The sequence below is a fragment of the Durio zibethinus genome, chromosome 5 (assembly GCF_047325235.1).
Source record: "Durio zibethinus cultivar Kanyao isolate XHJ-2024 chromosome 5, ASM4732523v1, whole genome shotgun sequence".
NCBI classification, from domain to species: domain Eukaryota; kingdom Viridiplantae; phylum Streptophyta; class Magnoliopsida; order Malvales; family Malvaceae; genus Durio; species Durio zibethinus.
In genome coordinates this window covers 4,893,783-4,906,875 of record NC_143166.1, presented here as the reverse complement: position 1 = coordinate 4,906,875, position 13,093 = coordinate 4,893,783, and the positions used below count along the sequence as shown (strand labels likewise).

Sequence of the window (13,093 nt, the reverse complement as noted above, 5' to 3'; positions counted from 1 at the left end):
AGAGTTAAATTTTAAATTTTTTATTGAGATTTATAATTCGATAATTAGTATTACAAATTTTGATGTGCGTTATATTTGGATACAAGAAAATCACAAGTAGATTGCACTATCCACAGTATTTCTAAAAGCATTTCTCTTGCTATTGTTTGCATACCATGTTGATGCAATCTACAAAGGGGTCTTTGCTTGTGTCGATTCTGGAATGATTGAAACAGAATGCCTATGGTTTCTCAGCCCCTCCCATTTCTTTATTCATAAACAAATTCAACCAGGCCTTAGCAAGCCTCAAATGTAAACAAACAAATATAATTTATAAGACAGCTTTTCGTAGACCAAAACTAGAAAAGCTGCAGCATGACGCGAAACTAATTTAGAAAACAAAGTAGCCAGCAACGGCTGCAGCTCCAGCTACAGCAGAGACTCCAAGGGTGGTTGCACCACTGCTAGGAGCCTGACCAGTCCCTGCAGCACTGTTAGCTGTAGCCTCGCTGCCAACAGGGCCTTCAACAGCAGCACCATCATCACCACCAGTGCTATTCGATGGTGCACCTGCTTCATCAGTGTTGCCGATGACATCATCATCATGGCTGTTCGGGGAGGATGCAGTAGTACTGGTGCTCTTAGGAGTAGCGTTGGCAGACGCAGCATTGTCTGCGGAAACCAACCCGACAAGGGCAATTAAGACCAAAGCAAGAACAACGATTTGGCGTGCCATTTTCTTCGTTCCGTAGGGTTTCTTCGCGATGTTACGAAAGAGAAGAAGAAGAAATAATTAAAAAAGATGGTGATCGAGAAATGCAGCTGTCCTCTAAGGTTTGATTAACAATAGAGACACACTGCACAACAGAGGAGGGAGGGGGTACACATTTATATAGCGTTTAAATTTGGAGAAGAATGGGAAATGGCTTCAGCGTAATGCACGGGTTCAACACTTTTGCGGGGACTCCGGAAAACCATGCACATTCATGCAGTAGAGGAAAGGACGTTGTTTCTTCATTCCCGTGAAATCATGGGGAGATCATAAATTTGGCTAATGCTATGCTTTCCTTTCATGGTCCAGTTAGTTTATCCAAAACTTGGAAGGGGTCCTAAGTCTTGTGCTTATGGATTTTAAGTTTTTTTTTTAGTATAAAATATGAAATTAAGGAGATTTTAATTTAATGATAAAATTTTTACCACATCAAAAGCTGTGTTTTATTACTAAACCTCCAATTAAACTTCCAAATGACCCTAATTCTATAAATTAAAAAAAAAATACTATATAGATTCATCAAGTAAAATTATTAAATCAAATATTAAAATTAATAAACAATAATTTCACACGTATCTCATAAGTATTTTGTCATATTTAACATAGAGTTTATTTATGTGCCTATAATTTAGTTAATTTAAATTATTTCTAACAACTTTATGATTATATATATAATCAATTAATTAATTAATTAGTGAACTTGGTTTGATTGCACATTATTATAATATTTTAGGGGGGGGGGAATTGCAAAAAAAAAACTCTTAGTTAGGTCAAATCTTAATGGGCCATGAAGACTTTTTCAGTGACAAAGGGGCCTAAAGGTAGTAGGCCCAAAAATCAGGCGGAGGAAACGGTGTGAAGTTACCCAAAAAAAAAAAAACAGCTCTTTGGGCTTTGAAAACAAAGTGAAAACGGAAAGCGAACTAACAGTTCGCTCCAAAACCTTCCACACTCTTCTTGTAACTCTTCAAAGGGAATGAAAAACTAAAGAAGAAGAGAAGAGAAGAGAGGAGAAGAGGAGTAGATCGGCGACGAAACAGTAAAACTCGGAGAAAATGGCATTGGCTTTCGACGAGTTCGGTAGGCCATTCATTATAATAAAAGAGCAAGAGCAGAAAACGAGGCTGAGAGGGATCGAAGCCCAAAAGGCCAACATTTCCGCTGGCAAAGCGGTTGCGCGGATCCTCCGAACCTCACTTGGACCCAAGGGCATGGATAAGATTCTCCAAAGCCCCGACGGCGATGTCACCATCAGTTAACTCATTTACACCTCTTTTTTTTTTTTTTTTCTAATTTTTTGCTTGATCTTTAAGTTCCTGGTTAAGGATATGTTTGACTTGGAGTTTCGAAATGAGAAGTTAGTTAGAGTAAGATATTTGTGAAGATAAATGTAGGTTTTATTGTTAATTTCAGGATTTATGGTTACTCTGTCAAACTTACTAGTTTTTCAACTGGAAACTTTGGTTTAGGTAAAATTTTTCTGACTTAATGTTTCAGGAAAAAGCTTCTTGAAATTTATATTTCTGTACTTTGATTTGTTAGTGGGATTATACACTAGATCGTGTTCAAAGTTTCCTGACGTGTTTTTTTGGATGTTGTCAGCAAATGATGGGGCGACAATATTGGAGCAGATGGATGTTGACAATCAAATTGCCAAATTGATGGTTGAACTGTCCCGAAGTCAGGATTATGAAATTGGTGATGGGACGACTGGTGTTGTTGTCATGGCTGGAGCACTTCTAGAGCAGGCTGAGTGGCTATTGGAACGTGGGATTCATCCCATCCGGATTGCAGAGGGTTATGAAATGGCTTCTAGAATAGCTGTTGAGCATTTGGAGCGTATAGCTCGGACGTTTGATTTCGGGCCAACAAATATAGAGCCTTTGGTTCAAACTTGCATGACCACTTTGTCCTCGAAAATGTAAGTTTCCTAGCTCTTTTTCCTGTTATATTGCTTGACTTTACAATTTCTTTTGCCCTCATCGATGTTCAGATCACAACAATTCATTACTAGGAACATTCATGTTGTAACTATAACATGCATTATACTACCTTCATATGTTGTCATGGCTAAATTTTTTCTTGCATTTTGCTTTGCTATAAGGAAAATTATGTCTAATTTGTTCCAAGATAGTGCTTTTTTTTGTGAAGGTGAATTCATATGTATCTGTCATCTATCCTACTTGTTTGCTAATTGTGATGTCCTATCTCTACCGCTAGAATTTGCCACATTAGGTTACAAGACATGGTTGCTTTGTGTTGCTCTCAGTATGACGTTAAATACAATTAATTGGTTTTATATTTTTCTTCTCGTATAGTAGTCTGCAATTAAAGGTTCTCCTAAAGATGATGCTTTGATCAGTTCAAGGTGCCATTAAGCCTCACTTTAGCTCATTGTGTCTATTAAATAGATGGCCGGTGGTAGTGTCATCTTGTTTGGCAAGAACACTGGGTCTAAAAGTTAGTTCAACTCCCTATCTTGCAAGGATATTGGTTAATCTTGATTGGTAATCCTTTTCGGTACAGCTTCCCCTTAAATTTTTTTGAGTGGTCCTCATATTAAATCTTGATGTTGACTTGTTGTGATGTTTGCAAAATAGAAATAGCCATGGCTGTTTTAGCTGTGATTAGGGTGTTTGTGGTGGAGTGTTGAACCATCTGAATTAGTGGCACCTGGCTCAATTCAAATAGCTCTTGCCATCAGTAGCAATTCATTAACTTGTTAGTATTGAGAAGTGAGACTCCTGATATTGGGATTCAAGGCAAAATTTGAGAGTGATAAATTTGTGAATGCAATGCTAAACTGATGTATGTTGTATATTTTGTGTCTTATGAAGTTGTAACCATTTTTCATTTTTTTGCAGTGTGAACCGATGCAAGCGCCTTTTTGCTGAGATTTCTGTTAAAGCAGTTCTTTCTGTTGCTGATCTAGAGAGGAAAGATGTCAATTTAGATCTGATTAAGGTTGAGGGGAAAGTTGGGGGAAAATTGGAAGATACTGAGCTAATATATGGTATCACTGTTGACAAGGACATGAGTCATCCGCAGATGCCAAAGCAAATTGAAGATGCAAAAATTGCCATATTAACTTGCCCATTTGAGCCACCTAAGCCAAAGACCAAGCATAAGGTAGAGATTGATACTGTGGAAAAGTTTCAGACTTTGCGTCTGCAAGAACAAAAATATTTTGATGACATGGTTCAGAAGTGCAAGGTATGCTGCAGATTGGAGTTCGGAGGAATTTCTTTTTCAATTTTCAGTTGATCTATTACATTCTGTCTTGCTTTGGATTATTCTCTTTGGGGAGAGAGGGGTATGGGGTGGACTATTGTTGCAGTCATGTTTGCAATTTTGGGGTAGACAACTTGTCTGATAGTAACGATGTTGCAGGATGTTGGTGCCACCTTGGTTATTTGTCAATGGGGTTTTGATGATGAGGCAAATCATTTATTAATGCACCATAACTTGCCTGCTGTCAGATGGGTTGGTGGTGTGGAGTTGGAGCTCATAGCAATAGCTACAGGTTTATTTTCATTGAAGACATGCTAGCCAAATTCATGATAGATAGCTATTTAGCTGCTGATATATAGTGTGCAATGTTATCGGCAATCTAATTATATTTATCTTCATAGGTGGAAGGATTGTGCCAAGGTTTCAGGAGCTGACCCCTGAAAAGCTGGGAAGGGTATATTTTGCTCCATTCTTTATTGTCTACATTGCATTGCTTAGAAATAAGTGCTAGATAAATTCCTCTGTTGGAAATTTTTTATGCATTAGATAGAGGACAACTGGTGAAGCTCAGGTGAGATGATTCTATATTTGATGACTTTTAGTTTAAGCAAGCACTAAAGCATTGCTCATTTAAACTAGCAATGCATGTTTGATGAATTTTTTACATTTAATATCTCAGATTAATCCCCTGGCATTGCATCTGTATCTTACAGGAAACACTTATTTGGTTTTTCGTTTGATTCTTTTAGGCTGGTTTGGTCAGAGAGAAGTCTTTTGGCACCACAAAAGATAAAATGTTGTACATTGAGCACTGTGCAAATTCAAGGGCTGTAACCATATTTATTCGTGGAGGTAGATTCTTTCCCCTTGTTCTATTTGGTTGCAATTGAGTTGTGGTTTATTGCATTATGTTCAATTGATAATAAGGAGGCATCTTTATTCAGTCATCAGGTGGTACATATTGAGAATACGAGGGCATGTAATTGTGATTTGATTTTGTATCTTGGCTTACTTGGTCCACTATGTGAATTGATGGTGTTTTTAATTTCCTGTTCCTAAATTGTTGGTTATAAAATATACCGCCTAGTCCAAGTGGTAGAGGCTTATTGGTATCTTCTTGGAGATAGTTTTGGAGCAGAGCTGTTTTTACCGGCAAACTTAAAATTCAATAAATAAATAGGAAAATGACATGGTTGAAGAGAATATTAGGATAAAACTTACAAGACACTTTGACACATACCAAATCATTTCTTGCTTCCATTATCTTAGAGTGCAATCTGTTGCAGTCTTGATTTTAGATGTTTGGACACCTTTATTCCCAGTCAATGCAGAACTGGTTGGCCGTTTATATATTTTATTATAACACACAGCTAGGCAAGGTTTTGCTCTTACACTGTATGATATTGTAGAGAGCTAACAGTAACAGAAGGTAGAATATTCCAAAGTGTAATGCACTAAGATGAATTGAGAGGATTAGGCATATAAATCTCATAGAAGGTTTCCTTTGTGTTTGATGATGCGTTAGGAAACAAGATGGTGATAGAGGAGACAAAGCGCAGCATCCATGATGCATTGTGTGTGGCCAGGAATCTCATTCGCAACAATTCTATTGTCTATGGTGGTGGCTCAGCTGAGATTTCTTGCTCAATTGCTGTAGAGGCTGCTGCAGATAAATATCCAGGAGTTGAGCAGGTAAAAGAAGCACATCTAATCATCTAAATATTATGGTATTCCTTTATGTTAGAGTAATTATATTGTATCAATTTTCTTTTATCTGCAGTATGCAATCCGGGCATTTGCTGATGCTTTAGATTCTGTCCCTATGGCCCTGGCTGAGAATAGTGGGCTTCAACCCATTGAAACGCTATCTGCAGTGAAATCTCAGCAAATTAAGGTAATTACTAGTAATTAGTATGATGAACATTTTGATCTTGGTGTAATCTCACCAGCCTGGAGTTATTATTGATAATTTATTTTTATATCCAATATGCAGGATAATAATCCTTACTTTGGAATAGACTGCAATGACGTTGGGACTAACGATATGCGCGAGCAAAACGTATTTGAGACACTGATAGGGAAGCAGCAGCAGATCTTGCTGGCAACACAAGTTGTTAAGATGATTTTGAAAATTGATGATGTCATTTCCCCATCTGATTACTGAGGTAGAAATTGAACTTTTTCACCCGGAGGTAGCCTTATTTTGATGGTTTTGTATGGTTCGCTTTGGAACCGTGAGTTCACTTGAGAGACACTCGTTTTGCTTATAATTTTTAAACTCCCACTCCCTTGATTGATTAGTAGAATGATCACACTTGTTGATGTGTTTTTCTTACGTCTTTGTCTAGTTACTTTTGGGTCACCTACGGATTCTTTGGTAGTATTTCCCATGGATGTAAAAATGCTGAACTGGTGGTTAAATGTGTAATTTTGCGTGATCGGCATTCACAATTTTGTTTGCTTTAATATATCATCTCGCTAGGTTTTGTTTATATCTTATTGGGATTAAAGAATATATGTTATTAATGTTTATTGTGAGCATAACTTTCAATAAATAATGCGTAAATCACGACACTAGTAATAAAGTTGAAGCTATATTATTTTTTATGTATATTTGATAATTTCAAGTACGATTCGATAATGATCGATATTATGACACGAGTTTAAATTTTAATAAAAATAAAAATATGATCTAACAACAGGCATGATTTAAAATTTTAACAAAAATAAAAAATATGTTTTATTGATGTATTCATATAGAAATGAGTTAAAAATAAAAATTATATTTTAGGTTTGATATATTAACAAATTAAAATATAATAATTATTATATTTTATACAAAATTTTTTAACTTTAAAGTAAGGATTTTAAAATTTTAACGAAAATAAAATTATAAATTATATTTCATATTTAATGTATTGATATGAATTATAATATGATAATTTTCATATTATAGTCAAAATCTTTAAACTCTAAACTTAAATAACTTTTATATTTTATATTGAATCATTAAACCCTAAGCTTAAAATAAAGATTTTAAGATGCGTTTGATACATAAAATTATGATAAGATAAATTAATATCTTAAATAAGATTAAATTAAATAATATTACCTTATTTTATTTTTGATACGTATAAAAATTATGATAAAATAATTTATTTATTAATTAAAATTATTTTTTTTAAAAATTTATATAATTTAAATTATTGATATAATTTTTAAAAGTATAATAAAACATGTAAATTTAATCCAACAAATTAAATATAATTTTTTTTCACTTTTAAAAATTAAATCATCTTATACCAAGAGAATGATTAATCTATTTTAAAATCTTATCCCTTTATTTAAATACAAATTAAACATAATATAATATAATTATCATCTTATCATATTCATTATTTAATATGCCAAATATGATCTTAGTATTTTGTACTAAGATTGGGAATTTTCCTTCCCATTCCCTTTTTCAGCTCTGTGTTTTTAGTTGGGCCTTTTGTCCGGTGCATTACTTTTGTATTTGGGCAAGTCCATTGGTACAAATCTAGTTGCTCGCCTTTCAGTTTCATATTCCCTTCACCCAAAACCACATGATTTTCATTTTGTAATCATCGATTTTCTATCAGTTGAGTATCAGTGAATTTAAGAATGCAATTCAACATAAATATGTAATAAATGGAAACTATCAACAACTTAAAGCCTATGTGCTAACCATTTTCTTAGGAAATCGACCTCAGTAGCATTTGCTTAGACCCTTTGCTACCTAACTTAAATCTTCACAATTCTTTTGTTTGTTTCTATTTACAAAAGTAAACATGTAAACCTAAACACTAAATGCAATGTGTGATGTGACTTGATAAGCTAAAGGAGGACATGGTATAAGAGACTGGAGGGGAAACCCATTGAATTACTAATTGAGATCAATATCAACCCGCTCAGGGTTTACCCTTTCTGTCTGGTTGTTAACTAGCTCTACGCCTAGCTGACCTTTATCTCCTGCACCAAATGCGTAAAGCTTCCCTGACTTGGTGAGTGCAAATGTATGGGCATTCCAGTATATTGAGTTTGTAAGGCTGATCTGTACCACCCGTTCATTCACTTGCTTCAATGACATTACCAGTTCGGGGCTCAACACATTAGCATGCCTGTTTCCCTGCCAGACAAGCAATAAAGAAAAAATAATGATAGTTACTGGATGAATTGTTTTCCTTTTGGCCACTCAATGAATTCATATACCCCTTCCTTTCTCATGTTCAAGGACACATTGTAATATCAATGTCCAATTAAAACTAGTCTGTGCAGGAGAAAGGCAATGCCAGTTCTTCAGGACAACAGCCTAATTGATGAATGCACATCAGATGCTGTGGTTTCACTGCATCACTTCTTTTGAAATCTAGAACTTTCTTAAAGGTAACCTCTCAAACAAATGTTGCAATTTTGAAACTAACTTAAATAGTTGATAACCTTTTCATTTCAAAAATTGTTTCAGGATTCATCCTATGTGCATATCACTATTAGAAAATAGTGAAATAGTGTAAAACATAAGGTTCGAGGCTTAATCTGAGGTCAAGCATCCTGCAAACCTTTATTTGATAATTCAGGAAATTATGGACAATCTTCCCTAAAACCAAATAAGAGCAAAATTAATCACTAGAGAAAGTTAAAAGGGAAGGGAAGTTCAAACCTGTCCTTCAGCACCAGTATTATGTCCTAGGCTAGCAGATTCCCCACAACCAAAAGAGTAAACATCACCATCATCAGATACCACAAAGGTTGTATAGTCCCCTGTAGCGACATGAACTGCTTTGACCTTGCATAATGCTTCTACCACCTTAGGAACTGATTCACACTCTTCATTTCCATGACCTAAGCACCCATAACGTCCCCAACCCCATGTGCAAACCCTTCCATCCCGACCCACAACAGCGGCATGCCAAGCACCGGCAGCAACCACCATTGGCTGAAGGTTCAAAAGTTGAAATTGTTCAATTAATCGAGGGTACTTTTCATCAGTTCTTGAGCCATGTCCAAGCTTTCCACCCAAGCCACACCCGACAGAGTAAACTGACCTAAATATTCCAAAAGAAAGGCACAGCACAAAGTTATTATTCCTATAACACATTCAAATAATCAAATAATGACATATGGCTAGATATGGAACAACAAGATGGAAGGACTTCGAGGTTCCAGAGAAGTCCAATACTATTGTAATTTCATAATTCGGGGCTGTCATTCATTATTTCAAAGATTTATGATGATAAGTCATCCTAACCTTTCTCAGAGCTAATTCAGATATGATAGTTTTTCCAGAAAAAGGTAAGGAAACCGAAGTATGCTTCTGCTAGATCAAGAATTTTTTGACATAGGTAATTTAATTCATTGCCCTCTGATGTTAAAATGGTTTTTGGATTATGGTACGAACAGTTTGCATGCCAGGTTAAAAATAAATTTATGGAGCCTTTTCAAAAGGTATTCAGATGAACTAACATGCCACTTGGTTGACAAGCCAGGCAAAGAAGGTAGCAGTATCCAGCTGCAATTTGCACCACTGGTATGTTCTCCAGTGCCCCCAACAGAGGCTGGGGCTCCACATCATTTGGATCAGTCTGGTGTCCAAGCTTGCTACCTTTGCCCCAAGAGAATGTGTAAACTCTGCCCTCTCTGGATAATACAGCTGTGAAGAAGTTTCCAATTGCAGCTTGCACCACAAATATGTCTTTCAAAGACTCAACAGGCTGTGGAGTTGTAACTAGTTTGGTTCCTTGAACCCCATATTCAGCTTCGCCAAAGGAATCCTTTCCAAAGGCATAAACTCTCCCAGCATCACTAATTAGCATTGTCCTGCCAGCCCCAGCAGCACCTTGGATAATTCGAATGCCTTGCAAAAATCTACAACATAATGGAGTTCCGTTAACTCTTTGCATTTACATTTTTAAACCATCAGGCGTACACAGTGGTAAAAATATTGGCAACCTTATTTGCCGAGGCCGCCATTCTTCTTCAGTAGTGCCATGACCTAACTGTCCAGAGCTATTAGAGCCAAAAGAGTAAGCTACTCCTGTTGAAGTTATAGCAATGCTGTGACCAGGCCCTGCAATTGCCTGTGATTTCTCCCTCCTGCAACATGCTTCCCCAGCCAGCAGAAACCTCAGGACCAATTTCCACGATCCCCCACATCTTTGCTTCAAACTTTGACGTTCTTCATCAGTCATTGGCTTAAATATAGCTCTTTTCCTGCACATGTCAAGAGCAGCAAGCTCCGATATGGACAATTCATAATCAGGGGCAAAGTTTGCCGGCTGCCTAAAGAAGGAGCATGTTGCCTGGAACACATGTTTACATAATCAAATCAGCCAGTATTATCAATTCTAACATTTGAAAGGAGCCTCATGCTCAAAAAAGTTAAGAAAAAATCAACTCGCCTCTAGTTTTGCAAGATCTTGAGGGTCCAAATTACACGCGGTGAGGACATGAAGAACAATGGAAGGATTGGCAGCTAAGGGGAATTCTCCAGGAGTGGAGTCCCCAAAGCAATGACGTACTTGTCGCTGAAATGTGGGTACAGGAGCAGCAACAATAGCAGTAATTGGTTGATCGGTTATGTTATGGTATTGTATAGTAGGGTTTCCGCTTGCTGTGGCATCCATGGGCACTGCCCAAGTTTTGCAGTGCCCAAACTTGGCAAATGAGATGATCTAAATTGCTGACAATTAGGAAACATTGGGTACAATAATCACTAAAAAAAACCCTCCAATGATCCAAATTATCTCCTAAATACTAAAACTTTGTTGACTTATTAGTTCAATCTACAAGTGCCAAAAATATCTACCTTAAATAATGGATTGATCAGCAAACTTCAAGTCTCAAACCTACAATTAGAAAAGGAAAAAAGGATTCTCAGAAAACTCCTTATATCACAACAAGAGAAAAGAAAATATTTTAAACCACAAACTATGTGATAATTTCACAAATCACAAACCAAAGGTTATATTTTAAACCAAGTGAGCAATGTTATCCAATAGGAGAGGCTCAGATGATCAAAACCAAATAAGTTTGCAAAGTCGGATCATCCAATGATTGGCCAAAACCAAAAAAAAAAAGAACAGGTTGGATGATCCAAATTGAGACCGGAGAGCAAAAATGGCCAAGCACAGAGACACCAAAACCACAAAAACAATGGAAGAAAAGCTCGTAGATATGGAAAAAAAGAAAACAGAAAGTTTAAACCACGAAATTTAAAGAGGAAGCACCGAAAGAAGAAAACTTTGAAGAGAAGAATACTAGTTCTCCATGAAAAGGATATTCCACAGTCAAAAGAAAACCCGGAAAGAAAAGAATTCCCCAAATAAGGAGGAGACACTCCTGTTCACGTAAACTTACTAAAAAATGTTATGTCGATCACTGACCTGATCAAAAATTAACCAGGCAAGCAAAATCAACACAAACCGTTCTAAAAACAGGGGATATAAAAAACAAAAGCATTTTTCTTCACAATAATCCATTTTTTGAGAAACCCAGGTCATCAAAACCATCAGATAATCAGAATTGACAAAGTACACTCGATCACGTAACCATCAGAAGCAGAAAAAAGAGAATCCAAAGAACAGAGCAGAATTACATGTTTAACAACTTTTTTTTTCCTTATAGTAATTCTATAATATGGTCATTACAGATCAAGTCAGAGCAACAAAGAGATGAAAATTACATATCAGAAACACCCAAGATTCCTCAAAACCCATCTGCATCTGTCAATAATTGAAGAGAATTACAACCCAAAAATAAGAAAACCGCAAAATTTAGATCAAAATTGGAAGAACAAGGAAGTGGGTGTATATCTAATCAGACACAGTCTCTGCTCTCTCTGTTTCATCTAAAGGGACTAGAAAAATGGATTGTAATTGGGATTTTAAAGAAGGAAAAATCAAATAGAAAAGTAGAGAATTTATTTATTTATTATTTTTTTGAGGGATTTCGAGCTTTATTGGTGTGTTAGAGGTAAGAGTTTCTCTTCTTCTCAATATCTATACATTTTTTTAAAGCGATGAGGTGTCTTTCTCACTACATTACACCCCCATAAAAATTTATGCTTTCCGAGACAAATTTACTCGTCTACTTCCTCTAAACTATGGTAACTGACTTACCACAACCTCTGGTTCAACGAAATCTTAGGTGGGTAATTTTTTTCTTTTTCTCTTAAAGATGACAAAAGAGTAAAGGAGTTATCATGAATTAAAGATCTAAATGAATCAAACTACTAGTGATAAAATTATTCATGAATTCTTCTATCACATTCACAAATCTATGGTTCCAATCGGAATACCAAGTTTGTTTATCCAATAAAGTTTATTGATAAATAGCTACTGACTTGATCATCGAAAAAAACACGCTGAAGCCAATTCCGAGGTCTCCACTCATTATTCATTTTCTGGTAGAACACTAAGTCTTCACATCAAGCTCATTATTGGTGGCATGCATTGAGTCTAGACTTTGGGTTTGATCTTCAATATCTTAGGATTTCAAGTTTGGTTTTTAAAGTAGCGTTTAGTGCACTTAATAATTCTCGTCATTATATCTTATAAAATATTATATTCGTATTATATTTTATACAAAAATTACGTATTATAATTCATGTCAATATAAAAATATAAAATATAATTTTTTAATTTTATTAAATTTATTTATAATTTTTTTAAAATTACAAATAATGTTATTTTCGTATTCTTTATTCATATTGTATTGTATCACCGAATTATCTTTCAAATCGTCAAGTCTAACTGTTAATATCATTTTTAAGATTATTATAATAATTTAATTATCGAAATAATCTAATTATTAAGGTGATTTTATTATTCGTGATTTGAAATCACTTTATTTGATTAAAATAATTAATTTTTAGTAATTAAATATCACTATATTTGATATTATTAAAAATCAAATATTATTTTATTTGAAAGTATCAAAATAGATACACATTATAATAACTACAAAAATTAATGAATTTAATGTTATTTAAAGATAATAATTTGTATATAAAATATTAATATTATTTTATTTACTTCATAATAAATATTATTAAATTATTAAATTAAAACATGTTTATTTATAGTAAACTAG

At 34.9% G+C, this 13,093-nt stretch overlaps 3 protein-coding genes across 6 annotated transcripts; 1 reads left to right on the top strand and 2 right to left on the bottom strand.

Annotated features, from left to right (window-relative positions):
- Window positions 1–6: 6 nt before the first annotated feature.
- On the bottom strand, window positions 7–836 carry LOC111283120 (uncharacterized). Its single transcript, XM_022871534.2, has one exon. The coding sequence runs from the start codon at window positions 713–715 to the stop codon at window positions 371–373; it is 345 nt and encodes a 114-aa protein (XP_022727269.1). The 5' UTR covers window positions 716–836; the 3' UTR covers window positions 7–370.
- Window positions 837–1,679: 843 nt separating this feature from the next.
- Window positions 1,680–6,474, top strand: LOC111282866 (T-complex protein 1 subunit epsilon-like). Of its 2 annotated transcripts, none has more exons than XM_022871146.2 (9): window positions 1,680–2,005; window positions 2,354–2,672; window positions 3,616–3,964; window positions 4,142–4,274; window positions 4,384–4,436; window positions 4,732–4,834; window positions 5,508–5,674; window positions 5,763–5,876; window positions 5,976–6,474. In XM_022871146.2, the coding sequence occupies exons 1-9, from the start codon at window positions 1,807–1,809 to the stop codon at window positions 6,144–6,146; spliced, it is 1,608 nt and encodes a 535-aa protein (XP_022726881.2). In that variant the 5' UTR covers window positions 1,680–1,806; the 3' UTR covers window positions 6,147–6,474. The 2 variants fall into 2 exon arrangements, with proteins under 2 accessions (XP_022726881.2, XP_022726882.1); XM_022871147.2 differs by lacking the exon at window positions 1,680–2,005 and adding an exon at window positions 2,203–2,220.
- Window positions 6,475–7,628: 1,154 nt separating this feature from the next.
- LOC111282715 (ultraviolet-B receptor UVR8-like) lies at window positions 7,629–12,482 on the bottom strand. 3 transcript variants are annotated; one of them, XM_022870937.2, is made up of 7 exons: window positions 12,345–12,482; window positions 10,809–10,848; window positions 10,402–10,682; window positions 9,953–10,302; window positions 9,467–9,868; window positions 8,664–9,048; window positions 7,629–8,132 (listed from the first exon to the last, which is right to left on the bottom strand). In XM_022870937.2, exons 3-7 carry the CDS (start codon window positions 10,624–10,626, stop codon window positions 7,890–7,892), a joined length of 1,605 nt encoding a protein of 534 aa, XP_022726672.2. In that variant the 5' UTR covers window positions 10,627–10,682; window positions 10,809–10,848; window positions 12,345–12,482; the 3' UTR covers window positions 7,629–7,889. The 3 variants fall into 3 exon arrangements, with proteins under 3 accessions (XP_022726672.2, XP_022726668.2, XP_022726665.2); XM_022870933.2 differs by lacking the exon at window positions 12,345–12,482 and adding an exon at window positions 11,685–12,277; XM_022870930.2 differs by lacking the exon at window positions 12,345–12,482 and adding an exon at window positions 10,959–11,280.
- Window positions 12,483–13,093: the final 611 nt, after the last annotated feature.